Consider the following 20,703-nt stretch of genomic DNA (forward strand, 5'->3'; position numbering starts at 1 on the left):
AGGAGATACAAAATTGACAGGAATTCAGCACTGACCACATAACTGTATCACAACAGTGACTCCAGCCACAGCACTCACTGCAAAACACATTGGGGCACCCTGAAAGGGAAATGGAGGTGCTTTGGAAAAGCAAATCTCTTTCTCTTTCTTAATTGAGGTGAATTTTCACCACTGCTTGAACTGTGTAACAAAGTGCTTTTAAAAAAAAGAAAACTGTCGGTACCAATACATTCAGTGGATTTATTCACCACCTTGTCTTTAGCTCCTGGTAATTTGTCCATCTTTGCTTTTCTGAGATCCCCACTTCTGCCATTTCATTTCGGGTTCCTGGAGTTTAGGAGCATTTGCAGACAAAAATGCCTGCATTATCTTAATTAACCCATTTACCAAACATGATGCCAAGATAAACAAATCTCCACTGCCTGTATGTGATCCATATCCCTCCATTCGCTGCACATCCATGTGCCCATCTAAAAGCCACTTAAACACCGCAATCGTATCTTCCTCCACCACCACTCCAGGCAGCACATTCCAGGCACCCTCTGTAAAAGGCACCCCCCCCCCCCCCCCCACATCTCCTAAAAACTTTGCCCCTCTGACCTTAAAGTTACACCCTCTAGTCCTCAACACTTCCACCCTATGGGGAAATGACCTATGATTTTCCCAAACTCTCTTGATTTGGGAACCCTTTCTTCAGGTTGGACAATTGTGCATCCACTCTGTCTCAGGAAGGTGAGAGGGGGAAAGCAGACAACTGCAGACCAATACACTGTTGGGGAAGTTACTGGGGCCCACAATCATGCCTGGAGTGATTGACTGAACACCACGCTGTTCAGATTTGGATAAAGCTGATAAAGCTTTTTTTTGAAGTGGTGATCAGCCATGGGAATGTCTGTTGCTGCTTTAAGGACTTCCAGACAGCACTTGGTAAAGTCTCAGAATAAAGTCTTGTCAGGCAGAGTTAAAGCTGGCTTGATGAGAGGGTTTGGGTTCTCTCATCGTGGTGCTGGAGCTTGTTCACTGTACCGTTCATCTGTCAATGAACTGAAGATTGATCTGCTGCTCTGGCACCAGCACAGTTCTAGTCATGGCTTTTACGACACTGCCTTCGATCTCCTGTCTCACCTCAAAGTGGGTCAGGATCTGAAAAGGAAAACGGCTCGGTCAGGCTCGGTGTTTGTTCATCCAGGGGGGATTCTGCACAGCCGACAAGACCTTGCATTTGTCATAGCCGTACCGGCATTTCTAGGGTTCATCCGCAAGTACCAGCTGGAGGGGACATGGCAGGGAGCCGCGGCAGGCAGAAGATAGAACTCTTTGGTGAACTTTTGTAACTCTGTCGGCGCCAGAAATGTGTGCTGCCGAGGTGAGGCCTGCTGTAAGATCTTACTGGGTTGTATGCAAACCAGAGCATTTCACTGTACCCAGGTACATATGGCAATAAAGTGTCATCGATCATGAAGACACCATCACACATTTACAATGACTATTCCGCTGGTTGGGGAAAGAGTCCAAAACAAGGGCCACAAGCTTAAAATTGGAGCCGGAGCTTTTTCCTCGCACAGATTTGGGACAATCCTCCCTCTTCACGACTGAGATGGATGGGTTTTCTTTGTATAATTACAGGGGGGAAATGGGCTCAGAGGCAGAGATCAGATGCAGTCTGACCGGGTGGTGTAACAAGCCAGGGGGAGTGGTTGAATAGCCTCCTCCTATCCCCATGTAACAGACTACAGGTCTGGAGCCACATAAATGCCAGACAAGCCAAGTACAGCAAATCTGTCTCATGATTGCTTTTACGTTTCAAAATAAGTCTGGTGGACTCATGGTCACTGGCACTGATACTGACGTTTTATTTCAGAAACTGAATTTAAATTCCCAGTTTCCAAAGTGGGATTTAAACTCGCACCTTCTGCTTCTCAACCATCACGCTGCCCTCCCTCATGCCGAGCAGAGCTTACATCCACCACAGAGTTCAAATCCAACTCACCCTTGCCAGCGCCAGGTGGACCTCCAACTCTGCGATTCTTCTTCCGATGCAGCTTCGCTTCCCGAAGCCAAAGGGGATGGAGGCGTAAGGATGGAAATTGTCGTCCTTGTGCAGCCAACGCTTCGGCTGGAAAGAGTCGGGGTCGGGGAAGACCTCTTTGTCTCGTGAGGTTGCGTAGTGACACAGAGTGATCAGAGTCTGGGCAGAAGGACGGAGAGCGTCAGAACTAGCAGGACCATCAGAACTATGACCCGAGTCGGAGAATCCCACCTCACACATAGTTAGGGTTGCCAACTATCTCACTCCCAAATACGGGACAAGATGACGTCACTGCCCCGCGCTCCACGTGACCTCACCCAGCCAGCGGCCACGTGCTCCCGCTCCACAAATGGTGGCCGCCCGGGCCGAGAGGCGGGTTGCGTAGCTACCCCCATTAGGCGAACACACTCCGTTAGCCTACACTGTTCCAGCTACGCAACCTGCCTCCCGGCCCCAATACGGGACAAGGCGGTCCCGTACAGGACAAACCAATATAACCCAAAATACGGGATGTCCCGGCTAATACGGGACAGTTGGCAACCCTACACATAGTGGACATAACTTCAAGGTTAACCAACCAAACAAGGGTGCTCGGAGAAAACTTTGAGTGTCTGAGTGACAAGTTGCTGCTCAATGTAAGAATCACTTTTCTCATCAACTATTTTATATAGCTTTCTCAATAGACAATAGGTGCAGGTGTAGGCCATTCGGCCCTTCGAGCCAGCACCGCCATTCAATGTGATCATGGCTGATCAATCACAATCAGTACCCCGTTCCTGCCTTCTCCCCATACCCCCTGACTCCGCTATCCTTAAGAGCTCTATCTAGCTCCCTCTTGAATGCATTCAGAGAATTGGCCTCCACTGCCTTCTGAGGCAGAGAATTCCACAGATTCACAACTCTCTGACTGAAAAAGTTTTTCCTCATCTCAGTTCTAAATGGCCTACCCCTTATTCTTAAACTGTGGCCCCTCGTTCTGGACTCCCCCAACATTGGGAACATGTTTCCTGCCTCTAACGTGTCCAACCCCTTAATAATCTTATACGTTTCGATAAGATCCCCTCTCATCCTTCTAAATTCCAGTGTATACAAGCCTAGTCGCTGCAGTCTTTCAACAAATGACAGTCCCGCCATTCCGGGAATTAACCTAGTAAATCTACGCTGCACGCCCTCAATAGGAAGAATATCCTTCCTCAAATTTGGAGACCAAAACTGCACACAGTACTCCAGGTGCGGTCTCACTAGGGCCCTGTACAACTGCATGCATAATAGAACGCTGAAAGGGATTTGAAATGGTAAAAGCTACATTTAAGTCTATGAAGAGCTCTCATAGAATGAATGCAAAGATGTTGCCAGATGTGGGGCAGAACAGGATCAGAGCCATCAATGTAAACAGGTCATAAATAAATCCAATTGGAGAATTTGTGAGAAACCTCTTTTCCTTGTTTGGTGGGAATGCGAAGCTTGCTCTGTGGGACAGCTCAAGACAAACATTAGAGATCGATGCAGAGCCAAACTGGACAGAGGGAGCAGGGAATGAAAGTGTGGGGGCTGGGGGGGGGGGGGGGCTGAGGGAGGTGGGAGGAGGTTTGTGTGAAGCAGAGACACTGGAGCACAGCAGAGGGACCAAATGGCCTGTTTCTGTGCGGTGCATGCGAGGGTGCAATCCGACAGCAGTATGAACCTGTGTAGAAGAGCGCACGCAGTTACAGGTGCAGGTACAAGGGGGAGTGTACTCAGCGGAGTCTGTGTGAGGGAGTGCATTTGTGTGTACAGCAAATCAATTAATGCACAAGCGTTCATTATGTCACACTTGTCACACTGCCAGGGGTGGTGGTGGAGGCAGATACCCTTTTAGTTTACTTTAGTTTAGGGATACAGCGCGGAAACAGGCCCTTTCGGCCCACCAAGTCCGCGCCAACCAGCGATCCCCGCACATTAACACTATCCTACACACACTAGGGACAATTTTATTATCTGAATGGTGTCAAGTTAGGAAAAGGGGACGTACAACGAGATCTGGGTGTCCTAGTGCATCAGTCACTGAAAGGAAGCATGCAGGTACAGCAGGCAGTGAAGAAAGCCAATGGAATGTTGGCCTTCATAACAAGAGGAGTTGAGTATAGGAGCAAAGAGGTCCTTCTGCAGTTGTACAGGGCCCTAGTGAGACCGCACCTGGAGTACTGTGTGCAGTTTTGGTCTCCAAATTTGAGGAAGGATATTCTTGCTATTGAGGGCATGCAACGTAGGTTTACTAGGTTAATTCCCGGAATGGCGGGACTGTCATATGTTGAAAGACTGGAGCGACTAGGCTTGTATACACTGGAATTTAAAAGGATGAGAGGAGATCTTATCGAAACGTATAAGATTATTAAGGTGTTGGACACGTTAGAGGCAGGAAACATGTTCCCAATGTTGGGGGAGTCCAGAACAAGGGGCCACAGTTTAAGAATAAGGGGTCGGCCATTTAGAACTGAGATGAGGAAAAACTTTTTCATTCAGAGAGTTATGAATCTGTGGAATTCTCTGCCTCAGAAGGCAGTGGAGGCCAATTCTCTGAATGCATTCAAGAGAGAGCTAGATAGAGCTCTTAAGGATAGCGGAGTCAGGGGGTATGGGGAGAAGGCAGGAACGGGGTACTGATTGAGAATGATCAGCCATGATCACATTGAATGGCGGTGCGTACAGGCTCGAAGGGCCGAATGGCCTCCTCCTGCACCTGTTGTCTGTTGTCTATTGTCTATTGTCTAATTTTTACATTTACCAAGCCAAGTAACCTACAAACCTGTATGTCTTTGGAGTGTGGGAGGAAACCGAAGATCTCGGAGAAAATCCACGCAGGTCACGGGGAGAACGTACAAACTCCGTACAGACGGCGCCCGTAGTCGGGATGGAACCCGGGTCTCCGCTGCATTTGCTGTAAGGCAGCAACTCTGCCACCATGCCGCCCTTGTTCCCAAAGGGTGTTTACTGCAGGCTCGGAAGCTCACAGAAGCAACATGTGCACAGGTGAAGAGCAGCCTTCTCTAATCTTCCCCCTCACACCAGTGTTTCCTTCTCCGGTTCCAGCAGGGTAGTAATGGGCCAACTTACTGCTCATTTTCGAGTAGCAACTGACAGCTCTTCAACTCCACAGAGACTCACCCTTCCAGACTCGGGCCTTAATTACCCAACTGAGGGAAGAGAAATACTCATGGGTCACTGCTGCCACTCTCCTAGAAGTGGCTTCCAAAGCCAGGCCTTCAGGCGAACTCCAATCTGACTGTCACTGACACAAATCTAAGGGCAGGGGCCTGTCACAGGATGCAAGGGTGTACCTTGACAGCAGGCCTTCTTACCCCGTGAGTGAACACTGGAGGGATGTTCCCCTCACAGAATACAAGGTGTTGTTCTGGTTTACTGTTGAGATTACCTGCACATTTTCTGCTTCTGACAATTTGGTGTTTTCTTACAACGTACGATCTGAATCAACTAGTCAGAAGTGCATATAGTAAAACACTCCAAAGCCACTGCAGGGGGGTTTTTTTTAATGAAAAAATTCTTGGAAGAATCTCGGCACTTACATTTTGCGGAATGATGTATTCTCCAATTTGGATATCCTTATTTGGAATCACACGGGCATTACCTGGTATTACAGGGTAAAGCCTAGAAAGTGCAGAAATGGTACATTACACGTGTGTTTCAGCTCTCAGTCAGGACACCAAAGGTTGGGGGGAAAGATTTAGATTTTAGATTTAGATTTAGAGATACAGCGCGGAAACAGGCCCTTCGGCCCACCGAGTCCGCGCCGCCCAGCGATCCCCGCACATTAACACTATCCTACACCCACTAGGGACAATTGTTACATTTACCCAGTCAATTAACCTACACACCTGTACGTCTTTGGAGTGTGGGAGGAAACCGAAGATCTCGGAGAAAACCCACGCAGGTCACGGGGAGAACGTACAAACTCCGTACAGACGGCGCCCATAGTCAGGATCGAACCTGAGTCTCCGGCGCTGCATTCACTGTAAGGCAGCAACTCTACCGCTGCACCACCTTGCCGAAATGAGAGGTGCAGCTAGGGTTGCCAACTGTCCCGTATTAGCCGAGACATCCCGTATTTTGGGCTAAATTGGTTTGGCCCGTCCGGGACCGCCCTTGTCCCGTATTAGGCCCGCAGGCCCGGGAGGCGGGTTGCTACTCAACCTCCGTTAGGCGAACACACTCCGTTAGCCTACACTGTCCCGGCCGACAGCAGCTCGTGGGCAACCCGCCTCCCGGCCCGGGCAGCCGCCATTTGTGGTTGAGCGAGGTCACGTGGGACACGGGGTGGTGAAATATAAGAAAATAACTGCAGATGCTGGTACAAATCGACGGTATTTATTCACAAAATGCTGGAGTAACTCAGCAGGTCAGGCAGCATCTCAGGAGAGAAGGAATGGGTGACGTTTCGGGTCGAGACCCTTCTTCAGACGGATGTCAGGGGGGCGGGACAAAGGAAGGATATAGGCGGAGACAGGAAGACAGTGGGAGATCTGGGAAGGAGGAGGGGAAGAGAGGGACAGAGGAACTATCGAAAGTTGGAGAAGTTGATGTTCATACTGCTGGGCTGCAAGCTGCCCAGGCGAAATATGAGGTGCTGTTCCTCCAATTTCCGGTGGGCCTCACTATGGCACTGGAGGAGGCCCATGACAGAAAGGTCAGACTGGGAATGGGAGGGGGAGTTAAAGTGCTCGGCCACCGGGAGATCAGTTGTCACCTTGTCCCGTATTTGGAAGTGAGATAGTTGGCAACTCTAGGTGCAACACATCCCCCAACACTGAGCCGCCAGCTCACCTCTCCTGCAATCTCAGAGCTGCTCTGAGAGCATGGGGAGATCAGAGGAGGAAATGCCAAGAAGGTGACGGTCAAGGAGATAGTGGGGATGGAGGTGACGGACTGGGAGGTGACGGGCGAGGAAATCAACTGTGTTGAGAAGGCACCTACAGCTGCCAGGTAGCAACACCCAGTCTCACCCCCTCACCTCAGTATTTCCTTCATAACAGCTTTCAGAAGCGGAATCTTTGCCACGTCAGCAGCTGAAGGGATGGGTTTGTCGCCGACTGTCTCTCTTATTTCCCGGTGCAGGGCTGCTTGGATATCCGGGTGCCGGGCCAACTCGTAAAGGCTCCATGACAGTGTGCTGGAAATCTATCCAAGTGGGAGAGGGAACACAGATCAAATCAGGGCTCGCACTGAAGATAAGGTCGGCCAGCTGGTATAACACTGAGCTCCCAGGTTAGTTATCAGTATTTCAACTGGAGGGGGGGGTCACAGCGGTGCAGCTGATAGCACTGCTGCCCCCCAGTTCCAGCAATCCCGGTTCAATTCCAACCTCTGGTGCTCTCTGTGAAGAGTTTGCACGTTCCCCCTGCACTGTCAAAGGGGAAAGGAGCAGTGTGCTGTCCAAGAGAGGTATGTCGCACTTTCAGGGAGTGCCAAGTCAAGTTTATTTGTCACATACACATACACGATGTGCAGTGAAATGAAAGTGGCAATGCCTGCGGATTGTGCAGAAAAAAGAATTACAGTTACAGCATATAAATAAAGTTAATAAAGTTAATATAGAGAAGACAAAATTTAGTCCCTGGAGTTATAAAAGTTGACAGTCCTGATGGCCTGTGGGAAGAAACTCCGTCTCATCCTCTCTGTTTTCACAGCGTGACAGCGGAGGCGTTTGCCTGACCGTAGCATCTGGAACAGTCCGTTACTGGGGTGGCAGGGGTCCCTCATAATCTTGCTTGCTCTGGATCTGCACCTCCTGATCTATAGGTCCTGCATGGGGACGAGTGTAGTTCCCATGGCCACACTATTAGAGGGGCGTGGTGTGGAAGGCGTGCCACATGGTCAGAAGTTCAGTGCCTGTACCTAATCTTAAACTCAGGCCCTGTCTGCTCTTACCCATGAATGTTACAAGTCCTAATATTTTGAAAAGAAGGGTAATTGTGGTCAGTATTTATCCCTCAAACGACGTCTCTTCAAATATTAAACTACATGATCGTTCTCACTTTGTGGGTTTGTGGAAGCCTGCTGTGCTTTCATTGAAGCCGGCTTTCATTGATTCTTAAATCACAACACTTCAGAAGTCCGCCACTGGCAGTGAAGCACTTTGAGACGTTCCCAGAGGGACAAGAAAGTTGCAGTGGAAATACACGTCTTTGAAACCCTGGGTAGACGAGTGGGTGTGACACACAGGTCCTGCCCTATCTGCAACCTTGCACCCCCTCCTCGCCACCGATGATGGAACCTGAAGCTCATGGAAGCAACTAGTCACACGCACTCACAGTGTCCACACCAGCCAGCAGCAGCTCAGTGACATTTCCATAAATGGTTCGCATCGGGAGCTTCTGGGTCGAAAGGAAGTAGGTCAGGTACGTTCCCTCGACTGTTTGGTTTCTTGCTAACTTGTGTTGAACTTCAACCATCCTTCTATCGATGTGTCCTTTGGCTGCACAGTGAAGGCATAGTAAGTTTTGGGGAGAAACATCCTAATTCTAAAAGCCTCCCTAATCGCCACTTCACACAACAAGCTTGGGGGGGCTCTGCTGTTTATAAATATATTCATTTTTCAGGATGTGAGCAATACTGGTAACACCAGGATTTATTGCTCAGCCCTAACATTTCAGAGTCAAACCCAGGAAGAAGCGCCTTGACCCGAAACGTCACTTATGCATGATCTCCAGAGATGCTGCAAATGTTGTACACTATGATTACTGCGAGCAGCAACAGTGGCGCAGCTGTAGAGTTGCTGCCTTCGAATGCCAGAGGCCCGGGTTCAATCCTGACTATGGGTGCTGTCTGTGTGGAGCAGGGTGCTCTGGTTTCCTCCCACACTCCAAAGACGTACAGGTTTGTAGGTTAATTGGCTTGGTGAATGTAAAAATTCTCCCCAGTATGTGTGGGATAGTGTTAATGTGCGGGAATCGCTGGTCGGCGCGGACTCGGTGGGCCGAAAGGCCCTGTTTCCAAGCTATATCTCTAAACATAACTTAGCTAAACTAAACTGTGTTAAAATTGTAAATTGTCCATAGTGTGTGCAGGATAGTATTAGTCTACATGGATTGCTGATCGGTGCGGACTCAGTGGGCCAAAAGGCCTGTTTCCAAGCTATATCTCTAAACATAACTTAGCTAAACTAAACTGTGTTAAAATTGTAAATTGTCCATAGTGTGTGCAGGATAGTATTGGTGTACATGGATTGCTGGTCGGTGCGGACTCAGTGGGCCAAAGGGCCTGTTTCCGCGCTGAATCTCTAAAGTCTAAAGAGCTCATCCAATATTTAATGGTTTGCTTGAGATTCCAGCATCTGCAGTTCCCTGTGTCTCTATGTCTCTCTCTCTCTTCTCTCTCATCGGTCTCTCCCACCCACAAAGAGAACCTCACTCAGACAACATTCCCGCTTCAATCTCTCAGCCTCAACATATCGACAACGCAACCCGCTCACCAAAGGCGAACATGTAATCCCAGCAGGCGACAAATCTCTGCCAGGGTCCCGGGTAGATTTTGTGCAGGAACTTGGGCATGACCATGGTGAGGAGCGTCATTTGGAACATGGTGTTAATTGACTGGATAAAGTCTTCTGTTTCTTTGGGAATGTCCGTCTTGAGGCAGCCAATCCGGGTCTCAAAGAGCACCGCGGAGATACCTAGGAAGAGTGGGCAGTGAATTAACACATGGGTCGTGTGGTTCTTTCTGAATTTAGCCTAAACCGTCATCCTACTCCAGCTTCAGGAGTGGGGCCTTGGTCAGCTGCCCTGTTGGCCCTCGGGGCCTCTTCGCTGAGACCTTACACCGGGCCACAGCTTCTCTCACAAGCTTGGGATGTCCCGAAGAGATTTGCATCTCGTGTCATGCAGCCACTCCGCTGCCATGAGTGACCCATGGCCACCAGCATGCATGGCAAGATCCCACGGGATACACCATGGGGCATCAGTGGCTGCCCCTACCAAATCTACTGCCATTGGTCCCACATAACATGAGCCGCATTTCCTCGACACCCTTCATCTCCCTCCGAGACGCAGGGAGGCGTGTCCTGTACGGGCTCCTCCTCCACACCCTGCACTTCCTCGCCCTGGTCCACCGTCCGGACACTAAGTGGCGGTCGGTGTTGCCTTCCGGTCGCGAGGGGGCCCCGCAGTGGGGGTCCCTCTACGCAGGGATTCTGCCCCTCTCCATCGGGGACCTGGGGTGGAAGGTATTGCACCGAGGAGTCCCCTGCAACCTGTTCCTCGCACGGTTCACAGACTCGCCAGCCACCTGCCACTGCTGCGGGTTGGAAGAGTCTGTGTACCACGTGTACATGGAGTGTGTGAGTCTGTGTACCACGTGTACATGGAGTGTGTGAGTCTGTGTACCACATGTACATGGAGTGTGTGAGTCTGTGTACCACGTGTACATGGAGTGTGTGAGTCTGTGTACCACGTGTACATGGAGTGTGTGAGTCTGTGTACCACGTGTACATGGAGTGTGTGAGTCTGTGTACCACGTGTACATGGAGTGTGTGAGGTTGCAGCCCCTGTTCCAATATCTAAAGGGGCTGCTCCTTGCTTTTTGGCTGCACTTTTCACCCACCATCCTCATCTTTGGACACCCTGTGCGTAGGGGAGAGGGTAGGGCTGAAGATGTCCTGGTTGGGTTGCTGCTGGGCCTGGCCAAACTGGCCATCCGCGACTCACTGCACCAGGCGGAAGAGGGCTCTGCCCGAGCCAGCTGCCTACCCCTTTTCCGGGGTTACGTCCGTGCCAGGGTGGTGTTGGAGAGGGACTATGCGCTGACCACGGGCACCCTGGAGGATCTCCGGGACCGCTGGGCACCGCGGGGGATTGGATGTATCCTGGATGGGGATTGTAATATAATTGTATAATAGTTTCAATAGGTATATTTGTTTGTATAATATTCTGGTGGTGGGTTCTGTTTTGGTTTTATTGTATTGTATATATTATTTTAATATTTGAATAAATATTTTTGAATTAAAAAAAAAAAAAAATTGTAATCTACTGTCATGGCAGGGAAACTGAACACTCTGCTGTAGTTGAGGGGAGAGCATGCAAAAACAAAACAGGCCCATCCTCCGAGATTCCCCCTTGGATTAAGATACCACCTCCCCCAAGGCAAGAACGGTTGGAGTGAATTGATGAAGAAAGTTGCCGCAGATGCTTGGAAATCTGAAATAAAATCAGAGTACTGGAAATACACAGCAGGTCGGTCAGCACCCACAGAGAGGGAGAGAGAGTGAGCGCCTGAGGTCCAAGACCATTCATCAAAGCTGGGAGGGAACTGGGCTGGAGCGGGGTCTGAAGGGTGGAGTGGGAGGCTGCTGATTCTTTATCCCTCACCTTCCAATCCAAACTTGTAGAACTCGCCGGCCAGGTCCCTGACCAGGAGGCGGCTGCTGCTTGCCCTCTGGTGGCGCAGGCGGACGAGCAGGTCAGTGATGACGTTGTTCAGGACACCGTCGTAGGCCGCCACTTGCTTGGGCTTCAGCATGTGCTTGCTGAGCGTGCTGCGGAGCTCCTGCCACTCCTCGCCCTCCCTGCGAGAAAGACAGACTCTTGAGTTCAGGTGGGAGAATCTTCACGTACACCCACTGGCACTGCCGTCCGCAGGTCTGGGCGCCCATTGACTGCATTGTGCAGTGACTGGACGAGGCCACTAGGCCCCTCGTGCCTGCCCCACCTTTCAATATGATCCTCTCTGATCTGCCCCAGTAGCCCGCTTTAGAAGGGTCTCGACCCGAAACGTCACCCATTCCTTCTCTCCCGAGATGCTGCCTGACCTGCTGAGTTACTCCAGCATTTTGTGAATAAAAACCTTCGATTTGTACCAGCATCTGCAGTTATCTTCTTATAGCCCGCTTTAATATTCTCCCTTTAGAAACGTCTGGCTAACTGCCCTCAAGGACAAAGGAAAACACATTGTCTATCTGTACACGCCCCCAAATTTTTTTTTAAAACCAGCAGTTGTTGGAAATAGACAATAGACAATAGACAATAGGTGCAGGAGGAGGCCATTCGGCCCTTCGAGCCTGTACGCACCGCCATTCAACGTGATCATGGCTGATCATTCTCAATCAGTACCCCGTTCCTGCTTTCTCCCCATACCCCCTGACTCTGCTATCCTTAAGAGCTCTATCTAGCTCTCTCTTGAATGTATTCAGAGAATTGGCCTCCACTGCCCTCTGAGGCAGAGAATTCCACAGATTCACAACTCTCTGACTGAAAAAGTTTTTCCTCATCTCTGAAACAAAGCCGGAATATGCTGCAAATTCTGGGCAGCCCGGCAACATCCAATGGGGGAAGAAACAGAGTTAACATTATCAATGTACAACATTAACTCTGTTTCCTTCTCCATGGATGCTGCCTGACCTGCTGAGTGTTTGTGGCATTTTCGCTTTTTGCTGCAGGTTGTTTGCCGGGGTATCAGGAGCACTCCCACCACCCAGCGCTTCCATTCGTGCTGAAGGGTCTGAGGCACGGGGGGCAGGCCTGGGGGTCTAACCCCCTCCCCTGAGCAGGTGCAGAGACACCCAGCCACGGTGATGTACTCACGCAGTGAGGAGCCCGTATGCGTGCCCTCGGTGCTGCCTGTAATCTTTCCAAGACGACAAATTCGATCGGACCGGGTGCTGGCCCTCCTGCCGCAAGACTTGTTCGATTAACGCCGGATCTGCAATGTGTACGGTGGGGATCGGACCAAAACGGGCCTTCCACACTGGCCCATACTTCGCCTTGCCCTCAAGCTGTTAAACAAGAGGGAGGAAGAAGAAGAGAGAAACAAGGCACCGCAGATGCTGGTTTACAAAATAAGACACAAAGTGCTGGAGTAACTCAGCGGGTCAGGCAGCATCTCTGGAGAACATGGGTAGGTGACCATAACACAGATGCAGAATTAAGCGATTCTGCCCATCGTATCTGCTCCACCATTCGATCATGCCTGATCTATTTTTGCAAAGAGTTGGCTCAGGCTCAATGGGCCAAATAGTCTCCTCCTTTGTTATGCTGTGTGATTCTGAGTACAGTTAGTAAGTAGCACTATGAACCGATAACTCAGTCAAGACTGATATCCTGAGAGGAACCTCTAATTACACAGGGGCAGCCTGTTAAAGTCAGTAATCTGTCAACATTTTTAAAGAAGTTAATTATAGTTGAGTATAACAATATTAAAATTTTCTGAAAGTTTTATATTTTTAACTAAATATACATCAGTTTTCAAAATGCATTGTAAATTTTATTTTTAAAATTAAGGTTATTGCCTTGGATAGACTCAAAGTTTTAGAGATGTGTATTGGAACTTTTATCCTATATGCCACTCCATCGAAATTCCAATATTCACCCATAAGAAAAATATTAGAAGCAAAATACTGGAATTCCGAAATAAAAGTAAAATGTGTTGGAAATACTCGGCAGGTCAATAGACAATAGGTGCAGGAGGAGGCCATTCGGCCCTTTGAGCCAGCACCGCCATTCAATGTGATCATGGCTGATCATTCTCAATCAGTACCCCGTTCCTGCCTTCTCCCCATACCCCCTGACTCCGCTATCCTTAAGAGCTCTATCTAGCTCTCTCTTGAATGCATTCAGAGAATTGGCCTCCACTGCCTTCTGAGGCAGAGAATTCCACAGATTCACAACTCTCTGACTGAAAAAGTTTTTCCTCACCTCAGTTCTAAATGGCCTACCCCTTATTCTTAAACTGTGGCCCCTTGTTCTGGACTCCCCCAACATTGGGGACATGTTTCCTGCCTCTAACGTGTCCAACCCCTTAATAATCTTATACGTTTCGATAAGATCTCCTCTCATTCCTTCTAAATTCCAGTGTATACAAGCCTAGGTCAGGTAACATCAAAAAATCATTGAACTGCCATTCAGTCTGGATGTGTTTTTCTGAGTTGTTCTTACCTGCAGCTCATGTAACCTGGCCATCCCTTTATTGAAGAAGAGGTCGTAGGCAAAGCGTACAGCGCTCGGACCCGGCATGTCAGCAAGAGTTCTCAGGCTCTTGCGTTTCTTGGCCAGAACTGGCTTCGCCAGCATCCATGCAACATACCTGCCGCACACGGGGAAGCGGTTAGCTAGCTTTAGAAGTAAAGACATCGCGGATACCCTGTTTAAAAACAGTGCAATCGTCCTCACCTTCATTCTGCTGGCCTTTATATTGATGCAGCAGCGGCTGTCAACCAAGGTTGACGGCGAGAGGGGAGGGAGCTCGGTGAATTGACCGATCAGGAGCTGAACTGCGGATGCATCTCTCTCGCTCTAAATATTGATAAGCGGCCGAACCAATGAAGAGGACACGCGGCTTCTGTTGAATGGCGCCAGGTATTTCATGGGACACTCCAGACATGGGATTGATTGATGGTTCATGCTAGCGGGAGGAATGAAAATATGAAATGGCTGCGTGTCTGTTATTTTTAAAGATGGTCACATTTCAAAGCTGACAGCAGTCATTTTTTAAAATTTATTTGAGCGTGAAGAGGGATATTGCTTTATGTTATTTAAGACAAGTCGATTTTATAAGTACATTGAAACAGATCCCGTGCCGAATGGTCTCCAAACGCCGCCTGACCGGCTGAGTTACTCCAGCATTGTGTGTCCCATTCTTAGTACTTAGAAACATAGGAAATAGGTGCAGGAGTAGGCCATTCGGCCCTTCGAGACTGCACCGCAATTCAATATGATCATGGCTGATCATCCAACTCAGTATCCCGTACCTGCCTTCTCTCCATACCCCCTGATCCCTTTAGCCACAAGGGCCACATCTAACCCCCTCTTAAATATAGCCAATGAACTGGCCTTAACTACCTTCTGTAGCAGAGAATTCCACAGATTCACCACTCTTTGTGTGAAAAAAAACTTTCTCATCTCGGTCCTAAAAGACTTCCCCCTTATCCTTAAATTGTGACCCCTTGTTCTGGACTTTCCCAACATCGGGAACAATCTTCCTGCATCTAGCCTGTCCGACCCCTTAAGAATTTTGTAAGTTTCAATAAGATCCCCCCTCAATCTTCTAAATTCCAGCGAGTACAAGCCGAATCTATCCAGTCTTTCTTCATATGAAAGTCCTGCCATCCCAGGAATCAATCTGGTGAACCTTCTCTGTACTCCCTCTATGGCAAGAATGTCTTTCCTCAGATTAGGAGACCAAAACTGTACGCAAAACTCCAGGTGTGGTCTCACCAATGCCCTGTACAACTGCAGCAGAACCTCCCTGCTCCTACACTCAAATCCCCTCGCTATGAATGCCAACATACCATTCGCTTTCTTCACTGCCTGCTGCACCTGCATGCCTACTTTCAATGACTGGTGTACCACGACACCCAGGTCTCGTTGCATCTCCCCTTCTCCTAATCGGCCACCATTCAGGTAATAGTCTGCTTTCCTGTTCTTGCCACCAAAGTCATTAAACTGCATCTGCCATGCATTTGCCCACTCGCCTAACCTATCCAAGTCACGTTGCAGCCTCCTAGCATCCTCCTCACAGCTAACATTGCCCCCCAGCTTCGTGTCATCCGCAAACTTGGAGATGTTGCATTCAATTCCCTCGTCCAAATCATTAATATATATTGTAAATAGCTGGGGTCCCAGCACTGAGCCTTGCGGTACCCCACTTAAGAGAAACAGTATGGGGAAAAAAAGACCCTTCGGCCCATGGAGTTCACACACTAGTTCTATGCTGTCCAATCTTCTCATCCACTCCCTGCACACTCGGGACAATTTACCGAAGCCAATTCACCTACAAACACTCAAGTCTTTGGGGTGTGGGGTGAAACCGGAGCTCCCGGAGAAAGCGCACAGGTCACTGGGAGAACGTGCAAACTCCACACAGACAGCGCCAGAATCGAACCCGGGTCTCTGGCGATGTGAGGCAGCGGCTCTGCGCCGCCCATTCTTCTTTAAGGGATGACCCACGGTACCTCTTAGGACCCATATAAACTCTAGGAGCATAAGATTTGACATCCCAACACTCACTTCATGCACTGCAGTCCGGTTGACATTATTTCATGTTATTTAAGACCGGTCAATTTATAAATATATTGAACATCTTCATCCAAGTTAGGGTTCCAGTTCCCGATTTCACCCAGATTTGGCCCTTTATTAGAAAATGTCCTTCTTTTGGTTCACCAGATTGATCCCTGGGATGGCAGGACTTTCATATGAAGAAAGACTGGATAGACTAGGCTTATACTCGCTGGAATTTAGAAGACTGAGGGGGGATCTTATTGAAACATATAAAATTCTTAAGGGGTTGGAGAGGCTAGATGCGGGAAGATTGTTCCCGATGTTGGGGAAGTCCAGAACCAGGGGTCACAGCTTAAGGATAAGGGGGAAGTCTTTTAGGACCGAGATGAGAAAACATTTCTTCACACAGAGAGTGGTGAGTCTGTGGAATTCTCTGCCACAGAAGGTAGTTGAGGCCAGTTCATTGGCTATATTTAAGAGGGAGTTAGATGTAGCCCTTGTGGCTACAGGGATCAGGGGGTATGGAGAGAAGGCAGGTACAGGTTACTGAGCTGGATGATCAGCCATGATCATATTGAATGGCGGTGCAGGCTCGAAGGGCCGAATGGCCTACTCCTGCACCTATTTTCTATGTTTCTATGTTTGGAAGGTGTTGCTCATTTCTCCACCCCTCGCCCGTAAGAGGACTGGGAAGCTCACGGTAAATTTGCAGAGTTTTGGTCAGTTGCTGTTTTTCATATTAATCTTTCCCTGCTTTGAGTTGGAAACAGATACATTTTGAAAGCCGAAGTTACACGGATGGCGAGGTGTCATGACCTCGTAACAATCAACCCCCACTCATCATCAGAGCTCTCGGTCGACTCGCACTGTCCTTTTCTCAAGGTACACAAAAGCACCTAGCGATGGGGCAACGTTACAAATGGAAAACTACAAGTAAAATGCATTCGATTACACAGTGTCTTGCAACACGTGGCGGGATTATGTCATGTGCAGAGCAGTACACATATTACAACAGAATCCCCTTTCGTGACATTGTGTACCTGATTTCCAAATCACCAAATGAAGACATTTATGAGTTCTTTAAAAAAAAAATGATACTGCACAGATCTTGAAAGTCCAAGGTTCAGATTTCACCAGTTTATATTTTGGTTGGGGAGAAGAGGAGGAGGAAGGAGGGGGGAGGGGGGCACGTCTATCGCCCTCCACCATGAGAAATCAGTGTGTTTTTTATTGTTCACTCCTAATTCCCCTTATTGAAGGTAGTGGCGAGGACCCTGCTCCAACCACTGGTGAAGGAGCTCGAACCACGTTAATGAAAACAGGGAAATGCTGGAAACACGCAGCAGGTTAGGTAGTGGCAGTGGAGAAACAGTTCAGCCCGAGACCTTAGTCAGAATTGGGACCCGAAACGTTAGTTATTTCATTCCACAGCTACTCTCCGACTTACTGGGCATTTCCATTAGCTTCTGTTTTGATATCAGATTTACAGCATCTGTAGTTTGACTTTTTAAACAATTTTCATTTCCACTGTGCTATTAAGCAGAAAGCACCAAAATTTAGACCCAGAGCCAAGAAGGGAATGGGAACATTTCCAAGTTGGGCTGGTATGTGACTTGGGAGGGGAACTTGCAGGTGGTGGTGTTCGAATAAGATGCCCTTATTCCTCTGGCTGGGCCACTAACTGCAGGGCATTTTGTAGATGAGAAACACTACAGGCCCTATGCACCACTGGTGGATGGGGTGTCAAGTGGACCACATTGTCCTGAATGGTGTAGTGCTAAGCTTCTTTGGAGTTGTTGCATTTACACACATCCAGGCAAGTCCCATCCACATTTACATTTCATGGAAGCTGTCATTGACAATCACTATTTACAATGTAATTTTTGTGGCAACCTTCTCAAAAATCAATCAACATCGCATGCATTAATGGTCAGGGGACTATTTTCATTTCAATAATTCAGCTGATTTTAAAATCTTTGTTGATTTTCTAGGTTCCAAGCACAGCTACATTCCCATATTTAAAGCTGTTACCTTTTAACGCTGTTATGTCAACAGTTGTTAAATAGAATGAATACTTCAATAACATAAATGGCACTCCACTGGAATGGTCAATAAGAATTACAAAGCCAGGCGGTGTACAATTTTATTATTGAATCAATTCCCAAACCCGTTATTTGTTTTCAATACACCCAATGAATTATAAGGAACAGTGTTCAGTGACCAGATTTTGTTTTCTTTTGCATAATATTTTGAGACCACACACCGGGCATTGTACAGATTTGGACTTTCTGTCAGAATGACCATCAACTCAAGCCAAGTGACACGGAGTCCTGAGCAAATACTTTGTACTTTCTCCATATCTCTACTCGTTTAATTGTTCCAAGCTGGGCAGATCGCCAGGGCAAAGCTTTCCATTCAGGTTTTGTTTTACATGCAAACACAACCCATCAAGGCCAAGAGATGTCAATCCCGCACTGTAATCCTGGTGACCAAATAGGTCAAGCCACTGACTGCAAAAATACCTCAGAAAAATTATTCTGCTTCTATTATTTCACTAATCCATATAAATACTTCTAAATATTCTTGACCCAAGTTATTCAAAGTTCTAAGAACTCCGCAATCTTTCATTTCTGTTGCACCAGCGTCAATTTGCTCACTCTTGTCATTGGCCTTTGTGCCTTCAGCTGTTTGCAGAGCTGCTACCCCCACCCCAGTCTGGAATTCCCTTCATAAACCCACATTTTTCTTCCCTACTTTAACATGCATCTCAAGCCCCGATTTTTCCTGTCTTAATATCACTGAAGGCTGACTTTGAGAGATGGTGTAGTCTACCCCTTACTATGGCTGGGAGAGTACAGTCGGTGAACATGACTGTACTTCCCAGATTTCTTTATTTGTTCCAGTGTTTGCCAGTCTTCCTATCCAAGTAATTTTTTAACTTAGTTAACCAATCTATAACCTCCTTTATATGGAGCAATAAGGTTCCAAGGGTTAATAAGTGTACTCTCCAAAGAGGTCGTGAAGTAGGTGGACTGGGCCTTCCCAGTTGTATTCATTATTATTGGGCATCTAATATCCAAAAGATATTATTCTGGCTCCACCGACCAGATGCAGACTGGTGTCTGCTTGAGTCAGTCTTGTTACTCCTCGTCTCTTCCAGCTTTAGTATATTCCTCCCTGCCATTGAAATCCTCTCGATTCACATCCAATCCTGTCGTACTATTTAATCAATTTTGCTGTCACTATAAGTTCACATCAGCTTCAGTTCTGGGTCCCGTTCACAGTAACCATTTATTCCCCCCCTCTACACTTGATTCAACCTTTAGACAATGGGGTTTGAATGGTCTTAAGTGCATTAAGGATTTATACACTGACAACATATTTGATAGTTTTGATAACCTGTGCAGAAAATATGACCTCCCACATAATCATTTCTTTAAATATCTTCAGATCCGCCACTTTGCCATGAAAACATTTCCTTCTTTTCCTGATCTCCCGTCTGTCACAGTGTTGGATAAACTCACTCTTACCGTTGCAAATAAAGGACTGATCTTTGTATTATATTCTCAATTGATGTCTTTAGGGGATCAAAACCTGAACAAAATTAAAACTAGGTGGGAGGATGACCTTGGTATGGATCTGTCCGAGGAATGCTGGACAGAAGCACTGAAAAGAGTCCATTCCTCGTCATCATGTGCAAGATTGGGGCTCATACAATTCAAAGTTTTACACAGGGTTCATTTAAGCAAAGCCAGGCTTGCCGACATATATCCGGGGACAGACGCTGGCTGTGACAGGTGCTCCTTCTCTCCAGCCAATCTAGCTCACGCATTCTGGTCCTGCCCCAAACTTGGTGACTACTGGACAGTGGTTTTTAAAACCATCAGTGAAGTCCTTGGTGACAGTGAGGCTTTGCCCACTTGTAGCTGTGTCTTCGGCGTAACAGATGGAACTTTGGGTTTAAATGCAAACCAATCTGACATCATTGCATTCACATCACTTTTGGCCCGTAGGAGAATTTTGCTGGTCTGGAAATCTACAACTCCTCCATCTGCTGCCGCTTGGCTAGAGGACGTAATGTTTTTTCTAAAACTAGAAAAGATCAAATTTACACTGAGGGGGTCTGTGAAAAAGTTTAATTCAAAATGGGAACCTTTTCTGTCATACTTTGAGAATCTAAAAGAACTACCCACTGACTGAGGGCACTTGATTGTAGTTGGGGATCTGCCTTTAATTATGTTTTACTTTTATTTATTTACTTATTTTTGTTTACACAATTGCCGATTACCTCACAGGATGGCTGATGCATAATGAATGAGTGTATCCTGAACCATCTGACATGTTGTAGATATGTATGGGCCTGCGCCTTGGAAGAATGTAGAGGTTTTGCTGTCAAGTTGTGCATTTGTATTTGTGATATGATGTATTGTGAACACATCAGCTGCAAAGGGGTGTCCAGGGAGGGTGGGTGAGGGTTATTTTTGTTGTTATATACAAAAAACAAAATGGAGGGGAATGTAATGCATTACGTCTTTCGTATTGTATCTTTCCTTCAATAAAAATAAATATTAAAATATATATATATATCACTTTACGTGGTTTAGTCAAATTTATGTTTAATAACGTTACTGGTGTCTTTGGGGTGATTTATGTATTAAAAGTATTGCATAAATTAAAGTATTATCATTTCTAATA

General features: G+C 47.6%; 1 protein-coding gene across 1 annotated transcript; it reads right to left on the minus strand.

Moving 5' to 3' along the window:
* Positions 1-679: 679 nt before the first annotated feature.
* Positions 680-14,142, minus strand: cyp27b1 (cytochrome P450, family 27, subfamily B, polypeptide 1). The gene is made up of 9 exons (XM_078431259.1): positions 13,948-14,142; positions 12,598-12,788; positions 11,386-11,582; positions 9,495-9,695; positions 8,335-8,498; positions 7,035-7,201; positions 5,593-5,674; positions 1,991-2,188; positions 680-1,143 (listed from the first exon to the last, which is right to left on the minus strand). The coding sequence occupies exons 1-9, from the start codon at positions 14,140-14,142 to the stop codon at positions 1,030-1,032; spliced, it is 1,509 nt and encodes a 502-aa protein (XP_078287385.1). The 3' UTR covers positions 680-1,029.
* Positions 14,143-20,703: the final 6,561 nt, after the last annotated feature.

The sequence above is a fragment of the Rhinoraja longicauda genome, chromosome 42 (genome assembly GCF_053455715.1).
Source record: "Rhinoraja longicauda isolate Sanriku21f chromosome 42, sRhiLon1.1, whole genome shotgun sequence".
Taxonomy (NCBI): Eukaryota; Metazoa; Chordata; class Chondrichthyes; order Rajiformes; family Arhynchobatidae; genus Rhinoraja; species Rhinoraja longicauda.